The 26,474-nt window shown below is 37.5% G+C and overlaps 1 protein-coding gene across 6 annotated transcripts in view; it reads left to right on the top strand.

Annotated features, from left to right (window-relative positions):
- The first annotated feature begins 18,537 nt into the window (after nt 1-18,537).
- The window catches only part of DYNC1I2 (dynein cytoplasmic 1 intermediate chain 2), a 53,253-nt gene continuing 45,316 nt past the window's right edge, over nt 18,538-26,474 (top strand). For 4 of the 6 annotated variants that reach the window (XM_025850416.2, XM_025850399.2, XM_025850390.2 and 1 more), the window contains exons 1-3: nt 18,788-18,942; nt 20,040-20,156; nt 22,344-22,461. In XM_025850416.2, the coding sequence (XP_025706201.1) occupies nt 20,049-20,156; nt 22,344-22,461 (226 nt within the window). In that variant the 5' untranslated portion in view covers nt 18,788-18,942; nt 20,040-20,048. Of the gene's footprint in view, nt 18,696-18,787; nt 18,943-18,979; nt 19,077-20,039; nt 20,157-22,343; nt 22,462-26,474 lie in introns of those variants that run through there. The other 2 variants (XM_025850372.2, XM_025850380.2) reach the window with 2 other exon arrangements.

Raw genomic sequence — 26,474 nt, 5'->3', positions numbered from 1 at the left:
AGGTGCAGATGGAATTGGGGCACAAATTCCTGGGTGGCTCAGTCATTAAGCATCTGCCTTTGGCTCAGGTCATGATCCCAGGGTCCTGGGATCGAGTCCCGCATTGGGCTCCCTGTTCCGCAGGAAGCCTGATTCTCCCTCTCCCCCTGTTTCTGTTCCCTCTATCGCTGTCTCTCTCTCTCTCTCTGTCAAACGAATAAACAAAATCTTAAAGAAAAAAAAAAGGTGCAGATGGAATTAAGGTTGCTCCTCAGCTGGCCTTAAAAGAAGGAATTGATGATGATGATGATGGTGATGGGTTCAATGAAATCACATTGTTCAATGAAATCACAAACGTCCTTAAATATGGAAGTAAGAGGCAGAAAGTCAGAGTGTTAGAATGATGCAGTGTGAGAAAGGTTTGACTGGCCATTGTTAATTTTGAAGGTGGAAAGTGGCCGTGATCAAAGGGATACAAGTAGTCTCTAGAATCTGGAAAAGACAGAAAAACAGATTCTCCCCTACCACCTCCAGAAAGGACCACAGCCCTGCCAATCATTTTCACCCATTGAGACCCATTTCAGACCCCTGAACTACAAAACAGTAAAATAATAAATTTATGTCGTTCTAAGCCACTAAGTTTGTGGTAATTTGTTATAGCAGCCATGAGAAACTAATACAAGGAGATAAGATAACTATACACACACAATTAGCAGTTCCATCAAGTAGGATTATGTCATTACCAGCTTAAATTGTGTAGTTTGTATAAAAGGTAAAGGAAATCCAGAGACACGAATGTGTAATGACATTCATTGAACATGTACGAGATGCCAGGCACATGTAAGATGCCTTAAGTCTGACGTCTCAGTGGGTTAATTCCAGTGATTTGATAGTTGTAAAGGAAAGATGGAAAATAGCGAAAGACAATTGCCTCTTCATAAGAGGCTTACATACTCATCAGATGTGAATTTAAGTGGAATTTAGGGGGTTGTGCTCTGTTTTAATTGTTTTGCAGAATGTTCCATTTAAAGTAGTGATCACTTTTTAAAGTATGGCTGAGCATGGACCTCAGTCTTGAGTTGAAAGCAAATGCCTTAACTCCATCCATTCCTATGCACCATTAAACACGCAGAGATACAAAGACGCGTACACCTGGACTGAACTAGCCAGCCTACTGAAGCGCCGGGGAGAAGTTTGTATGCTGACAGTATCTGGCATGATGTGCATTAACTTGGTTGAGTTTTATTTATTTTTATTTATTTGACACACACACACACAGAGAGCACAAGCAGGGGGAGCAGGAGAGGGAGAAACAGGCTCCCTGCTGAGCAGGAAGCCTGATGCGCAGCTCGATCCCAGGACCCGGGGATCATGACCTGAGCTGAAGGTAGATGCTTAACCAACTGAGCCACCCAGGCACCCTCTGGTTGAGTTTTAAGTATGTGAACAAATATGTTCAAATCTCTTCATGAAAGCACATTCTCTCTGAGCCATTGATGCATGCCACCTGAAACCTGTAGTTAAACAAAGACAGAACAATTGTTCTAGTCCCCTAAAGTAATCTGTTGAGTCAGCGATTTTATTTCCTCTCACTAAGTAGAGTTTGGTCTTAGAGCTCCAGAAATTAATTACTTATTTGGATGCAAACTTATACCAAAGAGCAGAATTGAACATTGACTCTTCCTTATTAAAGAATATTAACCCTTCACATGAGGATAAGGTGTCTTTCAAAGTCACCTTGCTTAAATCCTCCTAAAACAATTCTACCTCAAAAGCAGTACAAAAAAAAGAAACGCTCACCTATGCATTCCTTTCACATGCTTTGGATATATCTTGCTATATTTTTGCTTTTCTTTGCAAAAAGCATCGCCAGCTTTCTCGCCTGCAGGTATTCACCAGACATATAATCTTTTCTCTGAGAATCTGAACTGTTGTTAGTGATTGGAATTCCAAGGCAAACAAACATGCCAAGAAATGACTACAAGGGCCTGATTATCCTATAAGAATATTCTTCAGTCCTTAATTATTTCTCGCATTTGGCCTTAGCATCAACAAAACCTTCTTCCCTTCACTCCATAGGAAGTTGCAATAATGTTTTCACTGGAGGCTCCAGTTGCCAGGGCTGGTAGGTATCCACAGTGCCAGGAGTCCTACTACAGTGCCAAGAATATGGGAGTTTTTAAAAAGAGGAGTGTGGGTTTTCAAAAATGACATTAAACAACTCCCTTATGTAACTCAAGACATTCCTTGTCTGGCCTCTCCCTGGTTGCAAGTTCTTGTGGTTTACAGTAAATAGAGGAGAAAGAAAGATGAATCCTCTGTCCTGACTGCTTTGTCTCATATGCCATTTGAAGAGAAGCATCATGCATTGGCAGTGCAACCCTTTTTTTTTTCTTCACATACTCCAGACTCAAAAAGAGAAACTACACCAAAATCCAAGGAAATGGAAGAAAAAGATCAGAAGATGGAGGTCAGTAAATATATTAAAGGATTAAGGGCCAAGGAGGAAAGAAAAGAATTCTAAAAGACCGTCCGTTCATTAGATTAGATTGTTTAAGCAAGTCAGCAAGCCAATGGGCTTGGGAAGCTCTAGGGTTTTTGTTTGGTAATGTTTTTTAAGTTTTTAGCCTCTTAATAGCTGAGTTACATATTTGGTTAATTAATGTTTAACCAATAGAGCATATATAGTTTCAAGTTCTTAAAATGAAAAAGACTCAAGGCCAGGAAATATTATATAAGGGAATATTTTGGTGAAGACAATCAGGACTTGAATAATATCTTCCTTTGTTTCTCAGGATTACAAATCTATCTTCTGGTTTTAGACACAATGTTTTAATTATACTCTATGCTATTTCTTTAGGGATATTTGAAAGGGAAAAATGTTGATTTTTTTTTTTTTTTTTTTAGTAACTTTGCTGGAGTGAATTGAGTGAATGGCAATAACCCCCTTCAGGAGAATTTTCCAGAAAAAGGAAACATTTTAAGAAAAAGGAAATTTTGGGGATGCCTGGGGGCTCAGTTGGCTGAGCGTCTGCCTTCTTTGGCTCAGCTCATGATCCCAGGGTTTTGGGATGGAGCCCCATGTCGGGCTCCTTGCTCAGCAGGGAGCCCGCTTCTCCCTCTCCTTTTGCCTGCAGCTCCCCCTGCTTGTGTGCTCTCTCTCTCTGTCAAATAAATAAATAAAATCTTAAAAAAAAAGAAAAAAGAAATTTTCAAAATTAAATTCTGAACTAAGAAAGCAGTATAATCTATTTTAAATTAGCATTTTATAATAAAGTAAGTATAAAAAGGAAGGATTTTATATTGTTTTCCTAGCTGCAGAAGATCCTATTCAATTCACTGAAATATTAAGGAATAAAGGAGCTAATGTTTACAGAGTACCTACTGTGTGGTTTACAGAGTGCCTGCTACGTTGTGGGCACTGTGTGGTCATTTAGAGTGCGTGGAAACCTTAATTAGGTACCAGTATCCTCATTTTTCAGATGAGAAAACTGTAGTTCAGAGAGGTGAAGCAATTTTGTCTGAGTGCATATGATTTATAATTGACAGGACCAAAAAAAAAAAAATCCAGATCTGTCTTAGTCCAAAGCATGTCATCATTCCACTCCCGCCCCTGACTGTGCCCTCAGGGAGTTAGCTGTCTAATGGTAGATATGACAAACACTCATAAACATATATACTATTAATACCTTTAGAGATGAATATCTTGGTACTTCAAAGGAGAGAGAGAGAGGTCTTTGGGTTGGAAATGGCAAGCCTAGCCTCAGGCTTCTGAATAGAGTATGGTTTGGAATAATTTGCACTGCAGAGTGGCAACCACCCCACCAAAACCCTACAGCCCCACGTTAGAGTCCTGCTGACCGGAAAAGACACATCTGATTAGGACACGTGAGCTAGTGTCCTAGCTCCTGAAAACATCTCCCTGAAAAAAGGCTAGGCCTAGCACATTTCTGACTTCTGCTATGGATACCTGCTCTGGCTCTTGACTGGCTCACCGGCTGTATTCATTTTCTCCACTTGCCACCTTTCTCACTAAAGCCAGCCTCTTCGGTTCATTCTCAGTTCCTCAAACACTCCAAGCTCTCTCTTACCCGCCCTCCCATTTTCGGGCTTTTACACATGCCCGTACCTGCGATGTTCTTCAGCACTGCAGTGTACTCCCATACCTTCCCTCCACTCCCCCTTCCCTATCCATCAGGATACTTAGACGAAATCACCAGAAATTGACCCTGGCTGGTTTAAACCTAAGAGAAATGCATTGGAGTATATTGAGTGGTTCACAGAATTTCCAGGAAGGCTGGAATACCAGGTTTGGAGAACAAGAAAAAGAGCCAAGCAAAGCTGGATAAACAGAACTTCTGGCAACATCACGCCTAGAACCAGTCTGAAGAGAACTCTGTTGCCTTTGCCTCTGAATGCAAAGCTCTCTTACACAAGGGAATCCTGGAGTCGTTGCCCCAGAAACTGAAGGTTGGCATTGCCACCAAAAAAAATTCTTGGCTCTGCTTCTTGGTATCACTGGCTCTTGATTCACTGCCTTGGGTAGGTAACTCTGTTTGTCCAAGCCTGGGTCATGCACCTAAACCCTAATGCAAGGAAGACTAGGAAAGTGAGTTAGAGTGGGCTTTGGAGAAGCCTGCTTCTTACCAAGATTCACATAGTGGGAAGGCCTTAAATACAGGAAAGGAGTTCAGTTGCCTAGTAGCCAAAAAATTCCATTCCTTCTTCCCCTGCTTGCCTTTTCAAGGCTGGCCACTTTATAATTCAGGTCTTTGTACTAACCCCTCAGAGGCTTTCCCTTGACCGCCTTATCTTAAAAGATCTTCGGTCTGTTATTATCTGCACCAGGTTTGTTCCTTCATAGCACTTATCACAGTTGATCATTATTTTTTTGGACTATATGGTTCAGGAGTACAGGGACCTTGCTGTATTGTTCACATTGTTTCCTGGTGCCCAGGACCATGCCTCACACACAGCACTCTGTGTAAATGGTTGTTGAGTGAATGAGTACATTCATTAATACGTAGAAGGCAGAGACTCTATCTGCTTAATTTTCTTTAGATTAAATGTAGCTTTACATTGAAGAGGGAGTTTCCACAAATTACACTGGGAATTAATCAAATTACTTTAAGGCAGAGCCACAGTCTTATCAATCAGCACGATACCACGTACAATTTTGCATGTTGGTAATATTTACCTAACTGGCATATTATCATGCTATGGGTTTTCACTCAGCAGTTTCTGCTCAAAATTAGCCACTTCTCTTACCTGAAAACACAGAGATTTAAAAAAATACTTCTTAAAATGTATATCTTGTTTTCTGTAACAAATTAGATATAATCTTGTATGCTATTATATGCCAAGTGTTTTCCTTCCTTTTTTTAAAGATTTTATTTATTTATTTGAGACAGGGGGAGCCCACTGTGGGGCTTGATCCCAGGACCCTGGGATCATGACCTGAGCCAAAGACAGGCGCTTAACTGACTGAACCACCCAGGCGTCCCCGAAGTGTTTTCTTATACAGAACTTCATAACTGAAATCCAGAAGTGGCATTCGTGACTAATGGCTTTCCATCGGTGTCATTATACCTTTTTAAGAATGTCTTCCCCACCATTACACTGTTGAGTCCCTTAATGGTGCCTTCCTTTGTGCTTTTATCAACTGCAGCAGCTCAATAAACATGTTTTTAATTCACCATTAGCTTTATAGTAATGTGTGTTATCATCCAGGCGCCACTTCCAACGAGCTGGCTCCTGGCCCTGTGCCTCTGGATTTGGAGTATGGGCTAGTACTTCTCCACCACAAGAGACCTTGACTTCTAGGGTCTTGTCTTATAGATTTTTGCATTTTCCATAATGTTCAACATAGGTCTGGACACAACACATATTTTTACTTGGTGAATGTTGGCTGCATGAGGCTAGTGGCTATTTTAAAACCTCTTTTAAATATGTGTGTGTTCTATCGCCCCCTCCCGTGCAGTGCCCCGCCTGCGCTGTCTCCGGTAACTGCAGCTCTCTCCCTGTCCCACCACCCCAGGACGTCTAGAGCTTACACTAAATGGGCTTTTACGGGTCCTTTTCCCATTTACAAAATTGTGTACAATATTTTGTGTGTACGTGAATTTATTCAAGGAGAGATTGCATTTTCCATCCACTTTTCTAATGAGTTAGAAAAGTTTAAGAATTACTGCTCCAAAGGTTTCTCAATCTCAAATTGTCTGTTGGAAGTATAGGTAGAGAAAGATTCTCCCTACACGCATACTTCCTCTATCCCTGTATTCCCTGGAAAAGTCGTCATAGTTGTAACAGTAATAATAAAAAACATAAACATCGTGGACACTTACTATGTGATAGTCACTTTTCCAAATACTTTTCACGTATTTCTTTTTTCTTTCCTTATTTCACCCTGAAGCCCTATGCAATAGATAAGTCAGCTACTAAAAAAAAAAAAAAAACCGTTTTAAAATATAAATTAGAACATGTAACGCCTTGGGTTAAAAATACATCAGTGATTCTCTGTTGCCATCAAGATAACCCGCAGGCTCATTAGCATTCGTGATGTAGACCCTGACTCCACTTCCACCACTTTTGCACAGTGCACAGCTCCAAGAGGCAGACTATGGACCAGATGGCAGAAGTTTCCACTTCTGTTTTTAAACAGCAGAACCTTTTTTTTTTCTTTTTACTAACAAAATTGTCATTAACCCTGATACGCAAGATAGGTAAGACCACATTTTCTCAGCATGGGTTTATTTCACGCATTCAGCTTTATAACATTTAACATTTACTTCTTACATAAGTTAGTCAAACAACACACTTTTGAAACTGGGGTTAATGGAGTTAATTGCAGTCTTTATGGCAATGTAGACTCCGAAGAAATTTGAATCAGAGGCTTATGGCCTTTCTAAAAATACTCATACAGGTTTCAGGGATTCTATGGAACACAGTTTGACAAACACTGCTTCAGCCTCAAATTCTTCCCACAAGGCAAGCCTTTCTCAGCCTTAACTGTCCAAAAGCTGCTAAAGATGCCATATCCTTTGATGTCACATTTCCTACGTCTGTTATATGGATGACATCATGCTTTCTTCGAATGTTTGGATCTTTCTGAGGGGTTTTTATATCCACACCTGTGTGAACACCTTTCTCTCTAGGACCATCTAACTCTTCTTTGCCAACTCCTCCTCTGGGTCCTGCTGTCTCATCACCCAGAGCCATTCACTGTTGACATATTGGCTAATTTCACCCTAGTTTTTTCCCTCTGTATAATTGTTTACAAGTAGTTGAAGTCATACTTTATATATAAACTTATATTCTTACATTTTTCACTTGCCATTATAACAAGACAGTAATGTTTTCTCACATCATCCAACTCTATGAAACATGATTTCAGCAGTGGAAAATGTTTCTGCCATGTGGCCTATGCCACAGTTGACTCCAGTTATTCTCTGTAGTTGGATATCCAGATTGCTTCTAATTGTTCACAATTATTTTTAAAGGTCATGAAAATGTTTGTAAATATTATTTTTAAAAATTTTTGGGGGGTGCCTTCGTGGCTCAGTTGGTTGAGCGTCTGCTTTCAGCTCAGGTCATGATCCCAGGGTCCTGGGATTAGTACCCATGTCAAGCTCCCTGCTCAGTGGGGAGCCTGCTTCTTTCTCTCCCTCTGCCAGCCGCTCTGCCTACTTGTGCTCTCTCTCTATGTCTCTGTCAAATAAATAAATAAAATCTTTAAAAATAAATAAAATTATTTTTGTAGGATGGACTTTCAGATATTGAACAAACTGTTTAATGATGCAAACATTTTTCAAGCACTGAAAATTATTTTCCTAAAAGCAGCAACATTGTGTACACTTATTGAAAGCAGATAAGAATATCCGTCCACCTCTTGAGGCCAAAAGTTTTAAATAGTTTCTAACATGAGAGCTACAAAGTTATACTTCCTTATTTAAATTTGTGTATCTTCACTACTAGGAATTGATCATTTTCACACATATTAGCCATTTGTATTGCAAACTATCTTTTTCTTTGCCTATTTATTTCTGAGTATACTAGTAATTTTTCTCTGATTTCCATGAGTTCTCTGAATGTCACAAAATAATTTATAAGTAGTACATTCATTGATTTTAATCTAAATGTTTTGCTATACAGCTGCTTGAAAACAATATATCAAGCTTCACTCCTAATCTTCCTTGTTTACTTTGTAACAATGAGAAAGGCAAGATTCCAGTTTGTGACATCTGAACTATTAGAATTGTAAATCTGTAAGGTCCAAAGTAGTAAGTACTACTGTAATTACATTGTAATCCATCCAAAATTCAATGACTATTTCCTGAGAGCCCATCATGGGCTAGACTTGTTCTTAGGGCTGGGGACACAATGGCACCAAGCAAGGTAGGGGCCTGCGCCCTGCAATTTACTGTCTTCACTCAGGTACCTTGATGGTCTAGAAAACACCTGAAAGCAGCCTAACTGATGACACAAATACTGTTCTTTTTAAATTGTGCGATTGTGCAGAGAAAAGCTTCGTAGGCAGTAAGTTAAAATGATGAGGGGGCTATTAGAGAGTTACAAAGGGCACCTGGTGATAGCTGATGTGATAACCTCTCTGGCCCCAAAGTCCTAGAAGCTGACAGTTGGGATCATCTAACTCTACCTACTCCTTCATTTCTATTCTAGTTTCTAAGATTAATTTGGCTCCAGGGTTTGGGAAATATAAGGACAAGCGGACCCATACCTTTTTGGCTCAGCCTAAAGTCACGCTTAATGCTGATCCAGTTCTCACCTTATATCTTTTAGCAACTTTTTTTAGGCCACGTGTGACTGAAGGAATGATGGTTTCATTCAGTGAGACTGGGCACAGGGGAGTTAGCAGGCTTGCTGGGAAAAATGACAGGTCAGTTTTGGATATGTTGAATTTGAGGTGCCTGTAGGATCTCCAGAAGATATCCAGTGGAGTTAAGATATATGGCTGGAGAACTCAGGAGATAGTGTTACACTGCATAAATATTTCCTAGTGTATAAATATATATATTTATATATTACATATATATTATATTTATACATACGCAGAGACATTTTTATTTATTTTTTGAGAGAGAAAGAGAGTGCATGTGCACGAGTTGGGGGAGAAGCAGAGGGAGAAAGAGAGAAAGAATCCTAAGCAGGTTCCATCCTCAGTGCAGAGCCCAATGCAGAGCTCGATCTCACGACCCTGAGATCATGACCTGAGCCAAAATCAAGAGGCAGATGCTCAACTGACTGAGCCACCCAGGCACCCCCACACAGACAGCATTTTAAAAGCTAAGCATCTGTCAGTGATCAAGATTTCTGGAAAGAGGGCACCTGGGTGGCTCAGTTGGTTAAGCGACTGCTTTCGGCTCAGGTCATGATCCTGGAGTCTCAGGATCGAGTCCCGCATCAGGCTCCCTGCTCAGCAGGGAGTCTGCTTCTCCCTCTGACCCTTCCCCCTCTCATGTGCTCTCTCTCTCTCATTCTCTCTCAAATAAATAAATAAATAAAATTTAAAAAAATCCTCAACTTCCTTTAAAAAAAAAGATTTCTGGAAAGATCACTGAACAAACCAAAGTTTTTTTCCCATTATGCATATCTGTACATGTTGTTAATCAACAGTTCTGTATAATTAGAAGTTCATTTCCATGTTAATGTAGAAAGTCATAACCATGCTGAAATTTGCCTGAAGTCAGTAAGGTCAAATGTTGAATAAATATTTATTCAAAGAGGAATATTACAGGTCAAGCCATCTAACCTGAAAATTAATCAATCTGGGTCTGATTTGAACTTCACATAGGGTTTGTGGTTGTTTAATAAGGTTTTGCCTGCCGATCAGTAATTATTTTCTACCCTTACCCTCAAAAGACAACATATTGAATACCCAGTAGTAACCTTAAAACAATAATACAAGATTGATTCTACCACAAGAAACCAAATCAACACAAGAGATTCTGGGGGTGAAAGAGTATCTCCCTAGCACACTTGGGGGGGTACATGCTCCTTTAATGGGGCACTCATAATTCCCATTACAGTTAATGTGTGTATCAGGAGGCATGCAAGCCTTGCTTTCTCTATCAGAAAATGATTCCTTTTCTGTTGATCTTCTGTGTTTTCATTCTACCTTTTAAAACCATTACACCAGACAGAGTTTTGAGTGCATTATAGGTAACTTTCAGAAGCCATCATTACCTCCTCTCTCTTAACCACATAATAGGGGGTAGAAAAGTGAGAGCACAGTATATACACCACGCTGAGGAGAAGGAACTTGCCTTGAATTTTTGAACCCTCAGCCTATTTTCTGTAATGCTCAGTGGTGAATCACTCTTAAGTGCTCCATCATTCACTAGGATATGTGCTTCCTGCCAAAGGTTACCAGATTACAAAAGTATCCTCAGCTCAGAAGGGACTCATAATTTACCATCACCTTATTTTGACACTAAGAAAGAAAATATGTGCATCAAGACAAGTAGAGGAAATAATGAAAAAAAAAACCTATATTAAGTTAACAATGCAGCAAACACTCCAAAGGGAAAAATACAGACTAGAACAATAATAAGGATGATAGAAAAGTAATGCTGTTAAATTATGAGGAGAGATTTGCTGGCCAGCTCATGAACACTCCCTTGAGTGAAGATAGTTTCTTAAAGAACTTCATTTAGGCATGAGAGGAAATGGGAAAGTTAAGATAGTTCCCAAAGTTGGAAGAAAATAGGTAGTTGTGCCAATGCCTGAAAGACAAGGTCAAATACATTTCTTGAAGGTGAAGGAAGTATCTGGAAAATTTTAAAAACACAAATGACTTTGGAAGGAGCTGTTAACATACAAAAGATGAACAATGTAAGGTCACAAAGGCAGGGTGGTAGAAACTTCATGAACTTAGATCATCAAAGTGAAATATTAGCAGATTAACATGTAGAAAAAATAGGAGGGATACAGTATTTATGAAAAGGTCCTGGGAAATGCTGCATGCTCTTTGCCTGGTAAAAAGGCCATGGGAATGTGTATCTTAAATTTTAGTATATTTCATTTTAGCAAAGTTATAACCAAACAAGTGACATTTTACACAAGAACACTAAAAGTATAATTACCAGAAAGCTTCATGCATTGCTAATGCAACTACTTCTTTTTTGCAACATAATTTCATCATAAACTTTGATGAAAATGTATATCACAAGGTTGTCAACAAACATTTATAAATGCTATAGTAGACTGCCTGGGAAAGACTTATTGAAGCCCCTACAGTATTTTGAGATGCCTGGATCACTGAGTAGTATAACACATTTCTATTCCTTGCAAATTCCTTCCTCTTCTGATTTGGGTGTTGTATTTTTCTGATGGTTTATATGTTTGTTGGTTGGTTTAAAAGTGCCAGAGTTCAATATGCTACTTTTTTCTTAACATTTTATTAAGTATAACATATATACAGTAAAGAAGACCCTTCATAGGGGTAGAATTTTTTACAGATTATATAAATACATAAAATTTATATACTTTTAATATGTACAATTGTACAATAAATTTTATAGATTATATAAATTTATGTAACCTACACCCAAACCAAGATATGTAACATTACCAGCACCCTCAAACTTCCCATGCCCCTTTCCAGTCAGTACCTCCATGCCTTCATAGCTACTATTCTGACTTATATAGCATTAGATGAGTTTTACCTGCTTTAAAATTTCATATAAATGAAACCCTGCAATGGTTGCTTTTATAAAATTTTCCATAAGTGGGCATATTGAGTTCAAGTGTAATTCTGGATATGAATGTGTTCAACAAATGCATTTCCCCTCTATTTCTACCCTCTTTTACAAACTATTCTGAGAAGTTTTAAAATGCAAATCCCCCCAGCCATTCCCCCAAAACAAAAAACCCCTTCAGTACTAATGCTAACTATGACTCCTCTCAGCCCTGCCAATTTAAGTAGAAGTGACATAGTGGTTTGAACTAATATCTGGAGTAGGGGCCTTTTCTTAGCCATTACAGTCTTTCTAATCAATGCTGATAATGAGGATTTCTTTAAAGTGTTAAAATGAAATAAAACAAAAATATGTGTGGGTTCTTTTTGTGCTTTTTGTTTACACATTTACTTATTAAAAAAAAAATTAAATGGACCACAGGAGAAAGTCTTTGTTTTACCCTAGGTCCCAAGACAACTAACCCTCTTCTCTAGAAACATTCATTATTCTTAGGAGATAAAATTTTGAAATAAAAAACAAACATTCCAGCAGAAATACAAAATTCTCTTAGGTAAATTCAAATGAGCAAGTGTTATGTTTCTTTCATCTGATGGATAAACTTTTCCACAATTCCATTGAGTCTCTTTCAGATGATAAACTAGAAACATTCATTATTAATTCACTTCTTGTGTATTTTTGTAAAAATAGTAAACACATGGATGTGTTTCTTCTTTTCTACACACATGGAATAACTCTAAGCAAACTACCCTGTACACTACTCTTTCCAATTATAAATTATATTGGAAGTTACTTGCCATCAGCATATAGAGAACCACTGTGCCGATTTTAATGGCTTCATAGTACTGCGTTCTATGGCTCTATCCTTATTTACTTGATCAGATTTTAGGATTTGAAAAACATCCTTATTTGGCCAGTGATTCTTTAATCACAATGAGATAGAAATTTTAGGACACTAAGAGACAGAAATTAGCTAAAAGATTTTACATATCCTTTATTCCAATTAAGCGGATGGAAATTTCAAACAATATCTGGATACTTCCCACACCACTTTCAGCTCCCTGCCTGAAAGCAGGAGTCTTCAGCTGATGTAGTTACCCGGGTGCGTAGGATCAAATAATAGTGGGCGATGGGGAGCGGGGTGGTTGCACATGGTTTTAGAGAAACCAGACTCTACAGAATAATCTTGGCTACTCTTCTTTTTTTTTTTTTTTAAAGATTTTATTTATTTATTTGAGAGAGAGTGAGAGAGAGAGCCCAAGAGGGGGTAGGGTCAGAGGAAGAAGCAGACTCCCTGCTGAGCAGAGAGCCCGATGTGGGACTCGATCCCGGGACTCCAGGATCATGACCTGAGCCGAAGGCAGTCACTTAACCAACTGAGCCACCCAGGCGCCCTTGGCTACTCTTCTAATGAAAGGAAGAGTATTCTGACCTTTTAAAAAAGCAGTAGTTTCAAGACTGAAAGTTTTCCCCCTGAGATCAGGAACAAGGCAAGGGTGTTCTTTTTCACCACTTTTATTCGACATTGTACTGGACGTTCTAGCCAGAGAATTAGGCAAGGAAAAGAAATGCATCCAAATTGGAAAGGAAGAAGTAAAGCTATTTCTATTTATAGGTGACATAATCTTATAGGTAGAAAATCCTAAAGAATCTACCAAAAAGCTGTTAGAGCAAATAAATCCAGCAAAGTTGCAGGATACAAGATTAACACACAAAACTCAGCTGTATTTTTATACACTAGCAACGAACAATCCCAAAAGGAAATTAAGGAACTTATTACATTTATAATAGCATTTAAAAAAGTAAATGCTTAGGTAAAATTTAACCAAGGAGGGCAAGACTTGTACACTGAAAACAAAACAAAACAAAATATTGCTGAAAGAAATCAAAGGGCTAAATAAATGGAAAGATATTCTGTGACTGTAGATTGGAAGATTTACTATTGTTAAGATGGCTATCTTCCCCAAACAGATCTACAGATTTAACACACTCTCCACCAAAATCTTAATGGCCTTTTTAGCAGAAATAGAAATATTCATCCTAAAATTCATATGGAATTTCAAGGTATTCCAAATAGCCAAAACAATCCTGAAAAAGAACAAAATTGGAGGTCACACACTTCCTGAGTGCAAAACTTACTACAAAGCCACAGTAACCAAAACACTTCCATTGCTCTAAAAAGTTCCCTTATGCCCCCTTGGCAGTGAGTCATTCTTTATTCCAGCCCCAGGCAACAACTGATTTGCTTTTGTCATAGTTCTGCCTTGTCTAGGATTTCACAGAAATACAATCATACAGTATGTAGTCATTTCTGTCTGGCTTTGACTTAGCATGATGTTTTGAAGATTCATTCATGCCATTACACATACGAGTAGTTCATTCCTCTCTGTTGTTGAGTAGTGCTCCAACATCATATGGCTATATTAGCATTTTATCTGTTCGTCAGTTGATGGACATTTAGGTTATTTCCAGGTTTGGCTTTTTTGTTGTTGTTGTTTTGTTTTGTTTCCTTTCTTCTCTACAGTTCCATTCTGCAGTGTCAAGGTCTAGATTTCATGTATTCCATTTGCAACTAATTGGAATTCTTGAATCTGTGGATTGGTGATTTTTCCCCATTGTGAAAAAGTGCCTTTTTGGATATTTCCTCTGCTCTCTTCTCTCTCCCTTTCCCTTCTAGAACTTCATTAGATGCTTGTTAAACCTCTTCCTATCCTCCATGTTTCTAATCTTTCTTCCATATTACCTTTTTGTCTCTCTGTACTGCATTCTGGATAATTTCTTTAGTACTACCTTCCAATACAAATATTTTCTCTTCTTGATCTACCCCTAATATTTCTAGGACCCTGGAAAAAAGTACAAATGAAAGGACACATACTATAGAGACACATTTAAAAGTCAGAAATCAAACTAACAAAAAATTAAATAAAATATATTCCTTCCTCCTATCTTGACAAAAACCAGGTTTGAATTTAAAATTCTTGGATACCTAGAGCTCTGCCCTATAATATGGTGGCACAGGGAATGCTGACTCCTAACTGCTAACTCCAAACCCCTCTCCTTTTATCCTCAGCTCCATTCCATACTGCAACGGCCATTGAATGTACACACTTGGGCAGCCGACCTACAAATCCAAGTCCCATCATAGTCCTATGAGAGCCATTTCTTGGCCACCCCCTGAGAGTGCAGGCCACCCCCTGAGAGTGCAGGCTACCCTCAGGAGGAGAGACCTGGAGAAGAGGTCTCCATAAGGAACCGGAAGCAGGCCTGGGATGATTTGAGGTGGTAATTTCAGGGTCCCTGATGTCAGAAGTATGATCTCTAAGGGGGCATATAGATTTCATATGAATGGCCATATCCTTAGCCATTCATATTCCTTGGGGCTGCATAAAGGCCAGAGCTGACTCCAAAGTACAGGGCCCAAGATTTGGTATAAGTGTAGTACTGCCCTCTTTAGCTATGTTCAACTCATCTCTTGAGTCTTTTATTTTAGTTAGTATATTGTTAATTTCCAGTTGAGCTAGTTGGTTCTTTTTAAAATCTGCTGTTTTAGTCATATTTTTAGTTCTTTTATCTTTTATAATAGTTAACCATATTTATTTTATATCCTGTGTCTGATATTCTAATATCAGAAGTCTTTGTGGGTCTTATTCTGGTATCTGTTGTTTTGGTTGGTTGGCTCTTGCTTTTGGTGCCTCCTTTGTGTGTTTTGTGATTTTGAGCTCATATTTCTTGACATTTATCCATGTAGAATTCTTCAAAGTGTTGAATTTTCTTCAAAGCTTGGAATAAGAGGAGCCCCTCCAAAAAGATTCATGTTTGCTTCTCCCAGGCACCTGAGTACATGATAAGTCTGGATAACTTTAAATCACATTTTCAGCCCATGTTTTTATGAACCATCCAGGTACTGAAATTTCAGGCTGAAAAGCCATGTGAGGGCCCACCTGTGATTGCACATTCTCAGAAATTTGCCTCCTCATTCCCATTCCATCAGTGCCAAAGTTGCTAGGCATTTCTTCAGGAGTGGCGGTAGATTTCTCACATCAAGGATGTATTCTGAGGTTTCCTTTTGAGATAGCAGTCTAGAGTAGGCCTTGGGCTTTGTCTCTTGTGGTCTCCTGCCTACAAGCTATGAAAATTCACCAAGTTAGGTATATGCCATCTAGGTTCCCACCTTCTTTTGTCCTAAGTACTCTTTACTTTCTTGCCAGCTCATTAAAGCAAGAAGGAAGGTACTTTATCCTGCATTTTTAATTCTTTTCAGGAGGAAGGCCAACTGGGGTACCTAACCTGCTTTACTGTTCTAAAACCTTAACATTTCTCCAGTCTATTTTTCTTAATTCCCACCGTAAATGCATTGGCTCATACACAAGTAGTTTCTGGCTCCATCTAAAAACCTTCCAAGTATATTCCCTGCTTCTAGTCTCTACCCTGCCTCTTCTCTCCATCTCCCATCCCTTCAATGAAGCTGTATCAATTAGGGTCTCAGAAAGAAACAGAGTTCACCCAGAGTTCAAATAAAGATACTCTGATGAAAGGACCAGTTACAGAAGGGCTGGCAGAGGTAAGTGAGCAAATTAGAGTTGACGAGGCACTTGGAGACTAGCTACAGAGGGGATGCTAAAGAGACAAAAGGAGAAAATAAAGTTTCCAGAGCCCAGTGAAAGGTAGAGCCATGGAGGAGGGGCCACTTGCAAGAGCTGTAGCCAGGAAGGAATGAAGCTACTATTGGAGATATCAACGGAGGGAAGAAGTAGAGAAGAGAAGCCAAATTTCACCTTCCATCTGCCTTCTGATAGAGCAGAAGATGCTTAAGCCTCTCATTAGGCAAACCCAACTACAGGGGAGTCATCAAAGAAGCTGAGGTCACTCCCCAGAGGCATAAAGTTTGGCAAAGAAGGGTAGGAAATGAGTCTAAGGGCCAAAAATATCATCATATCGGACTTTCTTCAAACCCACTTTGAAAGGTCAATGTCTAATATGCTAAACTTATCCTACCATCCTCCTATTTAAAATCTGTCAGTGGATTCACATCATCTTCAGGACTCTAAACTGGGATATGTGACTTTGCCACTGCTTGTGACTTCATTCCCTTGTTCTTGCCCTAGCCTACAGCCATTTTGAATTATTTCCAGATTTTCCAGTAGTCCATGCTCTCATATTATGTACACTGGCCACATTCCTTCCACTTCCTAAGGCAACTTTCTGCATCTTCTTTGCTTGGTTAACTACTATTCAGTCTTTCAAAATCAAAGATTGAGCTCTGGAATCACCTCCTTCTGAAAATTTTCTTTTCCAGAGTGTTTCCATCACTTCTCTACTGAATCTCATTGTAATATTTAGTTGAACTGAGCGTCCTGACAGAGATATGCATTTTAGCTCTTACATACAGCACCCAGTACCATTCCTGGCACATGGTAGGCAATCAATAACAAGTTTTCAAATTAATAAATGAAAACTAAATATTACAAAAGAAGAAAGAAAACAAAAAGGAGTACAGTGTATGGTGATTAACATCACATAATTAAAAAAAGGAGTACAGTTATGGGGCTCTTTGAAATTTTAGGTTATGGGGAAAAGTCTTGAAATTGAAAGAATTTTCTTTCTTGAATTTATTTCTGAGATATTTATCTTGTATGTAGGCAGGGTAAGATAAGGAAAAGACTAGGCACAGGCCTAAGGACTTAGAACTTGAATCCTAAAGGTTAATCCTAGATTTGGGCAATGTCGCTCTAGACTATAGGAAAGACATTGCTTTGGTGTTAGCTTTAATTATTTCCAAATAATGCTTTATTTAAATAAGAAAATTTAAAATGTGTATTGACCCATAAATTTCTGGTAAATTCATATTCCAATAACTTTTCCTTTTTTGTATATTAAAACACCTAACAACTGTGGAAATCATTCTTGCTTGGTTTCAATAGTATAAAATGATTGATTTCAAGAGCGTAAAATTCTCTTTTCAAAAATTCTTGAGAGAAAATCAAAATGCTACCTACCACACTGCAACAAAGTTCTGAAGAATTATTTGCAATGCTGAAAAACATTTATTTATCTATTTATTTATTCCAATAGTAATCATTTTATTTGTAGTCTCAAATGAATATTCCATGTGTACATGATGAAACTAAGGAGAAATAGGGTAATTAGAAGTCTTTATTGCTGGGGTGCTGGGTGGCTCAGTTGGTTGGACCACCTGACTCTAGACTTTAGCTCAGATCTTGATCTCATGGTGCTGAGTTCAGGTCCAGCATTGGGCTCCACGCCTACTTAAAAAAAGTTTTTATTGCTAATTTTCATAACTCTAACATTCCAGCTAAGCAAGTTTACAATTGCACGAGATTCCTAGTAAAAACTGAGTAAAGACTTCCAAATCTTTTTCTAATTAAACACAAATGGTCACATTTCTGACAGACTGCGTTACACATTTTCAAAATTTAGTTTTATATTTTAGCTATTGCCTAAGATGCCACGTGAAACGTCTATAAGGCATTTTTTCTTAAAATTGGTGTATATATCTAAAAAAATGTTCTTCACGTGCAGTGTAATACATAAGTTCACCACCGGAAAATAACCCTTCTTAAAATCCGGCCAATGTTGAGTCAGAGATCTTAATATATAACACATACAACATTGTGAGCACTGACCAGAGGACCAGAATACGTTAAAGGGAAGTGCTGGAAGCTTCTCTTTGGAATACTGAAGATACAAGGCCTTGAAGTGGGAAACCGCAAGCCTAGAAAACACTACACGTCCCAGCATACTTTGCGACGACCATTGACCGTAACTCCCAGAATGCATTGCTCGAGGCACGCAGGTTTCCCTTGTAGCTGGGGATTGTAGTTCTCTCTGGTCGTGTCACTCTGTAAAGCGAGAGTGGTGTGGTTGCTTACCTAGCCGGAGGACATCAGGCGTATTCTTCCAGTTTTTGGCAAAGTGGAAACACTTCGGGCCCCTAGGCTGACTGGGTTCTTTGTCTTATCTTTTGGTTTCTACTCTACACAGGTAAGTTACGGAGGGGCGGCAATTCACGCAGCACGGCCCCACCCTTCTTTCCGGGAGCGACCTCGTTCTGGTGAAGCTATTTGTCCCTAAGCTCTCGCCGTAGTAGCCGCCGCCCAACCCTCTTTGTGTGCTTCGCGAAGCCGCGGAGCTGGTGGCGGCGACTCTTGGGAGTTGGGAGTGAAGGAGAGGGACGTTACCCGGACGTTGCAGGCGGGCGGACTCTTTTTCCCATCCCGCCAGCTGACAGGTGGGTTGACTGTGCTTCCCTCCAGGCTTTTCTGCCTGCTGTGTCGCACGTCCCGGCTCAAAGGGCGGTTTGGCAGTTTCTGCTGACAGCGCTGCCCGGCCCGGCTCCTGAAGGGGAGAGGCGGGGAGAGACAGGTGCGGTGACTCAGGAAAGCCGGGGGGGGCGGGGCGGGAGACGAGATCACTCGCTTCCCTTCTTGACCCACCGGAGGATGGCCCGCGGAGCCTCGAGGCTTGCTCGCCCGCCCTGTGGCCCCCCTCTCCCAGACGCCCTATCATGGACCGCGCCCTCTTAGTGGTGACCTCAGAGGAAAAGTGACTCTTTTTCGCCTTGCTCCATTTTATAAATAAAAGTCATTCCTACATGGCGTTGACAGCGCCTTCCCTCCCCGTGTATGTTGGAAAGTACCCGAACGTGGAGGCTATAAAACAAAATGACAGAGGCTTTCTCTTCCTTGTAGTTTTGAGAAAGTGAACTTGTCAGTCACGGAGCTTCCGGCCTGGGAGGATGAGCCGGTCAGACTTTGCTGTTGGGCTTTGACTTAAAGTATACTTACTTTAAATATATTTGATAGTTAATGATGGTAAATTTTGTGTTTTGCTTGTCCTGAATATTATTAGTATTACACATTATTTACGGGAATTTTGTCTGACCGCATATTTTTTAATCAAATTTCTAGGGATGAATGCAAAACTCTGGTTATAGATTTGATCTGTGTCATATAGCCTAAGAGCTCTTTAATGCCAACCCATGTCCTCTGTTTTAAGAGTCAGAGACATTGTGTTAAATCTGGGCATGTGAACATTAAAGAGCTTGCTGTATGCCAGCTACTTTGTTCAACTCTGAATATTTATATACATTTCTTTATAATGTTATTCAAATCTTAGTAATATATTATGCTTCCATATTTAAAAAGTAGAATTTATATGTTGTCTTTCGATAGCAGTGAACTACAGGCCTCTTGAGATAATTCTCTTCTTGAAGACTAATTTTTTTTAAAAGAGCGCTACTTTTACCAACCTAATGATTGGTAAAATCATTATAATTGATTTTAAATGATTATAATGGTGATTATAAATGATTATATGTTTTTTAAGGTCACAAACATGTCGGACAAAAGTGAATTAAAGGCAGAGTTGGAACGAAAGAAGCAGCGGTTGGCCCAAATTAGAGAGGAAAAGAAGAGAAAAGAAGAAGAAAGGAAGAAAAAGGAAGTATGTTTTATTTTTTTTAAGTAAACAAGTAAAATAATTGGGTTTAATATCAAATACTTATACCTTTATGTAATACCTTCAGAATAGTTAAAAATCCAGCAGTTGTGACTGCAAATATAGCAGTGTAGGTGAATTTTACTTTAAAGAAACCAGGTATGTGAAAATGACAAAATTGATAAAATAGGATTATTGGTACTGAATAAAAATATTTCATATAGATTGATGCATTTTGAGGATTTCGTTTATAAAAGTTCAATTTACATATTTCTCTTCTAGGCATATGTTTATTATACAAAGGAAGGGACATCTGCCTTGTAATAGCTCATAAAACATGGCATATATATCATAACTTAGTTTGGAATTTGAATTTACTTATCTGAATGTTTTGCTAGCCTGCACTGCTAACAGTTTGTCAGAATAAATAATAGAAAAGAGAAATATATAATAGATTATTTAAGTGATTAGGGAATTTGTTATCTCTTTCATCATGAAATATTTTCCTTGAAATATTTTTGCCAAGCAGTAGGTTTGATATTACCTTAAAGATAGACCAGATAGATATGTCTTCTGATTTTTCACATCACCATTTCATCATGTATGGCAAATATACATTGACCCTGAGCTGGAGATATTTTACTTGTTCCTGTATTGATATGTACATTTTTCCCAACTATTTGGACAGATTTGTATACTTTTACCACAGATATGTTTTAAATGGTCAGTGTAAGATAATGTTTCCTAAGTGTTACATTAGTACCAAGGTTTCTGTTTGCTAGCCAATAGCCAGGACTTCTAGAAATCTCTTAAGGGAAAAGAAAAATCAGAAAAAATTGAATCACAGACCTGTACCCCTGAAACAAATAATACATTATATGTTAATTAAAAAAAAGAAAAATCGAAAGTACAATTTTTGTACAGCATTGCTATGATGCTGTAAAAGCCTTTGAAGAGTTTTCTCATTTATTCTGAACCTTTCTGTGATACATTATTGTAAGACTGTTGGAGGTTTAAGTTAGCTGTTTGATTAAAAGTTAACTGATAGAAACATGAGTCCAATAGGCAGAGCCATTCCAAAGTAGTATCTGCAGCCTTAAACCCTTCAGTGCTGAGAGCATATTTGATTTTTGTTTTCTAAGGATGGCCATAAGTGGCATAAATAGCCTAGGGATATCTACTACATGATTTACAGCTAATTTAAAAGCTATAAAACATTACAAGAGATAACTTAATAGTATTAAACAATGAGTCTACTAATACATTGCTATATAATACAGGTAAAGTGTCAACTTCATAATACAGCCTGTTTAGCTATTTTGATGAAGTTCACGGATGACTTTTTTTTAAATGGTACCATAGAATATTATGATTGACAAAATTCACTACAGATAATTGTGTGAGTAATAGTTGTCTAGGCAAAACAGGGCATCGGAGCCTATTTTGTATATATAAAACTTTTTCTTTGAAGCCTTAAATTTCATTTGAGATGTTTTGGATGATCTGAGGTTATTGAGGCTTATCTAGTTTACTTGGAAGATTTTGCTAAAACTATAGGTGACTGAAATAAAAGCTGGCAATAATTTTGATAACAAATGTTTTGTGTTGTGCAAAAGTGAATTTTAACTTTACTAAATTCAACCATGTTTTTATTATAAAAATAAGACCTATAATTTAAAAACAAAAAAACCTTTCTCCAGATGAATTTTTGACAAACATTCTCTACATAAAACTGCATAAATACAATGAAGACTTCATACAGAAGTTTGAGGTATTCATACTGGATTTTCAACAAATCACATTGTCCATTTACTTAAAATTTGTTACCGGTTAAATAATTTTTTTATAGTGTTGTGATACTTATATCTAAGCTTTTGTGCCACTGGGGGAGGTTTCCACAATTCCTAACTGTGGATAACAATTTCATACTGTAGATAAATAGAAGTTGACTGTACTTTTTGAATTTATTAGGTAAAAACTTTTGTGGGAACTCCTTGATTACATATCATTTGGAGATTACTTACTAGAACTCTATTGAGAATGGTTTTCACTTAATGAGTATTATATGTGTTCAAAACTAAGTCACCCCCCCCCAGAGTAAACAGTGTTAGCACATTATTTAAAATACACTTTTTTGGCAAGCAGAAATGTTTCATATTCTATGTAAATTTAAATTTTTAACTTTAAAAATAGACTGATCAGAAGAAGGAAGCAGTTGCGCCTGTGCAAGAAGAATCAGATCTTGAAAAAAAAAGAAGAGAAGCTGAAGCATTGCTTCAAAGCATGGGGCTAACTCCAGAATCCCCCATTGGTAAGGATAAGAATATATCCATTTATAAGAGCCAAGAATAGATGCTATTCAGCTCAGACATATCTGAGATGAATGTGTTGACTTTAATATATTTTGCATATTTTTCTTATTTGTGTCTCTTAAAAATGATTTATCTTATACTTTATTCAGAATTATCTTTTTTCACATGTGCCAATACATGGTTATTTTGTTTGTTTAAGAGAGCTGCAAGATTAAGTGCACTTATTAACATACACTGAACAACCAATTGACTTTTCTTGTTAAATCAGTAATTTATTTCAACATTTGTTGAACAAGTTTTCTGTGCCATACTGTATTTAGCTCAAAGATGACTGATTCCTGATCTTAACTCTATATTTTTTCTGTAGGTTAAAGAGAGGTATAATGAATCAAAGTTCTAGAAGTATATTAGTTTCAAAGGTATAGGAGTGGAAGGAAAAAATAGCCTTCTGCCCTCACTGCTAATAATGGAAATAATATTGGTAGCCTCTTTTGGCAGCAATTTGACTTGTTCTTTTTTGGGCCATTCATTTTGATAACAGTACTGAACCAAAAAGCTGAAATAGTAGAGGTACTGAAGACAGTCTAGTTCATGTCAGAAAGCATTAAACACTTGTTTAAAATAATTCTGACCTGAATATTGTTACATAGTATTTTAATTTGACATGGCCTTTGTCATTTAGACTAATTCCATCTGGCTCAGGGGACAAATACCAGAAGTAGTAACTGCTGTTTGCCTGTTGTGAACTATAACATAACTATTTCTAGAGCTGATATTTCTAAAAGGTTTCAAGATGAAAAAGCTGGTCACTCTCATGGTCTGCTTCATTGTTATTTCTTTCACCTCATTTGCCTTTTGCCTAATGGTAGAATTTGAAGATTGAAATATATTTATGTGTCTTTATTTAATAAGTTTACATTCATATTACAATTTTAAAAGTAAATGCATCAGAACAGTATTGTTAATAACATAGTAACTAAACCAAGTTGCTTAATAGTTGTATAGTCTTTGATAGTTTTTCTGTCATTGGCTTTGTTTTCCTCCCAGAGGAATTTTTTTTCCTTTTCTATTTTTAGGATTTCAGTTTCACTGAATTCACTTGTTCATATTTCTCAGTTCATGGCCCTCCTCCATTATCGAGTCTTAAAAGACTGTTCTTCGGGCGGGGGCGGGTGTGTGAGTGTGTATGTTTCTTCCTCATTCCCCATCTCCAGTTCCATTCCACTTCCCAGTCTTGCATTAAGTACCGTTCTTGCATTTTTAACATGTCCTTTTGATCTGTCCTACATGTGTTTACATATTTCAAGTTTTCATATATATATATGTGTGCATAGATGTTTTATACACATAAACGACATTGTGTTATATGTATCATTCTGTTTGTATCTTTTTGCCAAGCAGCGTTTGAGACCTGCCCATGTTGCTGAATACAGATCTAGTTATTTATTTTTGACTGATGCATAATATTCCATTATATACCATATTTTACTTATCTGTTCCCCAAGTGATATAGGCATTTAGATTGCTTCCATCTCTTTGCTATCACAATCATCACTGCAAAGAATATATACTTTCCCTTTGAGAACTGTGGAAGAGTTTCTCTGGGGTTTATGCCTAAGAATTGACTTGCTGTGTTACTGTGTATAAGCTTACTTACATTTATTAGATTCTAAGCACCACTCTCAAGAATGACTACAAGTTTACCCTCTCATTGCTAGTGATGAGAAAGTAACTATTTTACCATATCCACATCATCACCTGATTTTCTCCAACTTTCCAATTTTTGCCAACTTGATGGGTATAAAGTGGTATGCCAAAATGTTTTAATATAAATTCATCTGTTTACAGTGAGGTCGACCATTTCTCAAATATCTATTATTTTCTCTTCTATGAATTGCATATTCATATCTGTAGCCCATTTACAATTAAGAGTTTTTTATCTTGCTGTAGGAGTTCCTTGTATATTTTAGAGGAGGACTTCTTTGTTTTAGTTTTTTTAAAAAAAAACCTTCTCCGAGTCTATTACCTGTTAACTCTGTTTATAGTATCTTTCATTGAACCTAATTCTTCATTTTAATATGTTCAAATCCTTCATTTTGATAATAGTCAGGCCTGCCAATTATAACCCTTTTTTGTGCATTTTGGTCTTTTTTTTTTCTTTTAAGAAATCCTTTCTTTGAAGACACAATATTATATTTTCCTACATTTTTTCTGTTAGGCTTTATAGTTTCAGCCTTCACCTTTAGACGTTTGGGTTATATTTTTGAATATAGCATGAGGTAGGGATCCAATCTAGTTTTTCTCCATACAGTTAGCTAATTTTGTCAGTACTGTTTATTAAATAGTCCATCCTTTCCCTCACTGATTCTGATGCCAACTTTGTCATACAGTTTCCATGTATCCATGATATTTCTGGGCTCTGTATTTTCACTGTTACCTAATTTGTTTGATTCTATGTTATTAAACCACAGTTTCAATTACTATGGCTTTGTATTCTATGTAATTTTCTTGTACTGTCCACGTTCATTGGCCATAATGGTTATGATTTTAAAATAAATTCGATGGCTTTCCCTTTTGATATTTTGTAGAACAGCTTGTAAAGAATAGATGTTAACCTGTTCCTTTAAAACTTGGTAGAATTCAACCGTAAAACTGCCTGGGATTACAACTTTTTTTTTCCAGGGGATAGTTGAAAGCAGAGGTTATTCACCATTTCAAGTCTCTTTTTAAGATTATAGTCTATTCAAGTTTTCTATTTATTTTTGTATTGGTTTGATTTTTTTAAAACAATAATAAATATTTATTCTCTCTCACAGTTTCTGCCTATCAGGAATTTGGTAGTGGTTTAGCTGAGTGGTTGTGGCTCAGGGTGTCTCATGGCATTGAAGTCAAGATGGCAGTCAGAGCTGCAGTCATCTGAAGACTTGCCTGCTGCTAGGATTTGCTTTCAAGGTGCTTCACTCACATAGCTGGCAAGTTGGTGTTGGCTGTTGTTGGTGGAAGGCCTGAGTTCCTATCCACATGGGCCACTCCACAGAAGCGCTGGAGTATCCTTGCAGAATGTCAGGTTCTTCAGAGTGAGCAATCCAAAGATAAAGACAGCCAGGAAAAAGCTATTATTTTTATGGCTTACTCTTGGGAGTCATCAGTTCCGCTACATTCTTCTGTTGATTGGAATTCACAAAGAATATGGACATTCTTTAAAACTGCCAGAATATTTGCAACAAATTCATAGGTCTCTTCATATTTTGAGATGATCATATGCTTTTTTTTTCTTTTAATGTATTAATTTGATGATTTATAATGATGGCTTTTCTAATGTAAAAGCATCTTACATTCTGGAATAAACAACTTAGTTACAAGATGATTTTTTTCTTATGGATTGGTGAATTCATTTGCAAGTATTTTGTTTAGGAGTTCTTCATCTATACTCATAAGAGAACCATGCCTGTAATTTTTTCCCTTTTATTAGATCTTGTCTGGCCATTATAATAGATATAGTGGTTATAGTAGCCATATTAAAGAGGTTGTGTGGTTTTCACCTTCTTCTATTCTCTGACAGATTCCTAAAGATCTTTCCAGTATTTTTTTTTTTTTAATTAGGCTTGAAGAATACAGGATACAGAGGAAGGTAGTGTCTACCAAACTTTCTTGACAGTAAACCAAAATAAAAAATACATTTTATATCATGACCCAGGATGGGTACTTGTTTTTCTTTTCACTACAGAATGTATTTAGTAAATATTTTTAAATTATAGCAGTGTAAGAATACTGCTAGAATATTCAAGAGGATTTATTAAAAACATCAATCTCTTCTTTTCCTAAAACAGACCTTTTTCTTTTTTTTAATTCTGAAAAGAATGTTTTTTAAAGAAGATATAGCTAATAAAATCTCTTTTAGCTTCTCATCATTGGTAGATTCTTATTTATTTGGTAATTGACTGCTTTTTGTCAGAGATCTTTGAGAGCAGAGAAAATCACATTTTCATCCCTGGTGTCCAGCACAGACTAG

This window comes from Callorhinus ursinus, unplaced genomic scaffold, assembly GCF_003265705.2.
Source record: "Callorhinus ursinus isolate GAN/ISIS: 27379988/994484 unplaced genomic scaffold, GSC_fseal_2.0 scaffold2, whole genome shotgun sequence".
Taxonomy (NCBI): Eukaryota; Metazoa; Chordata; class Mammalia; order Carnivora; family Otariidae; genus Callorhinus; species Callorhinus ursinus.
This window is presented reverse-complemented; position numbering and strand designations above follow the sequence as displayed.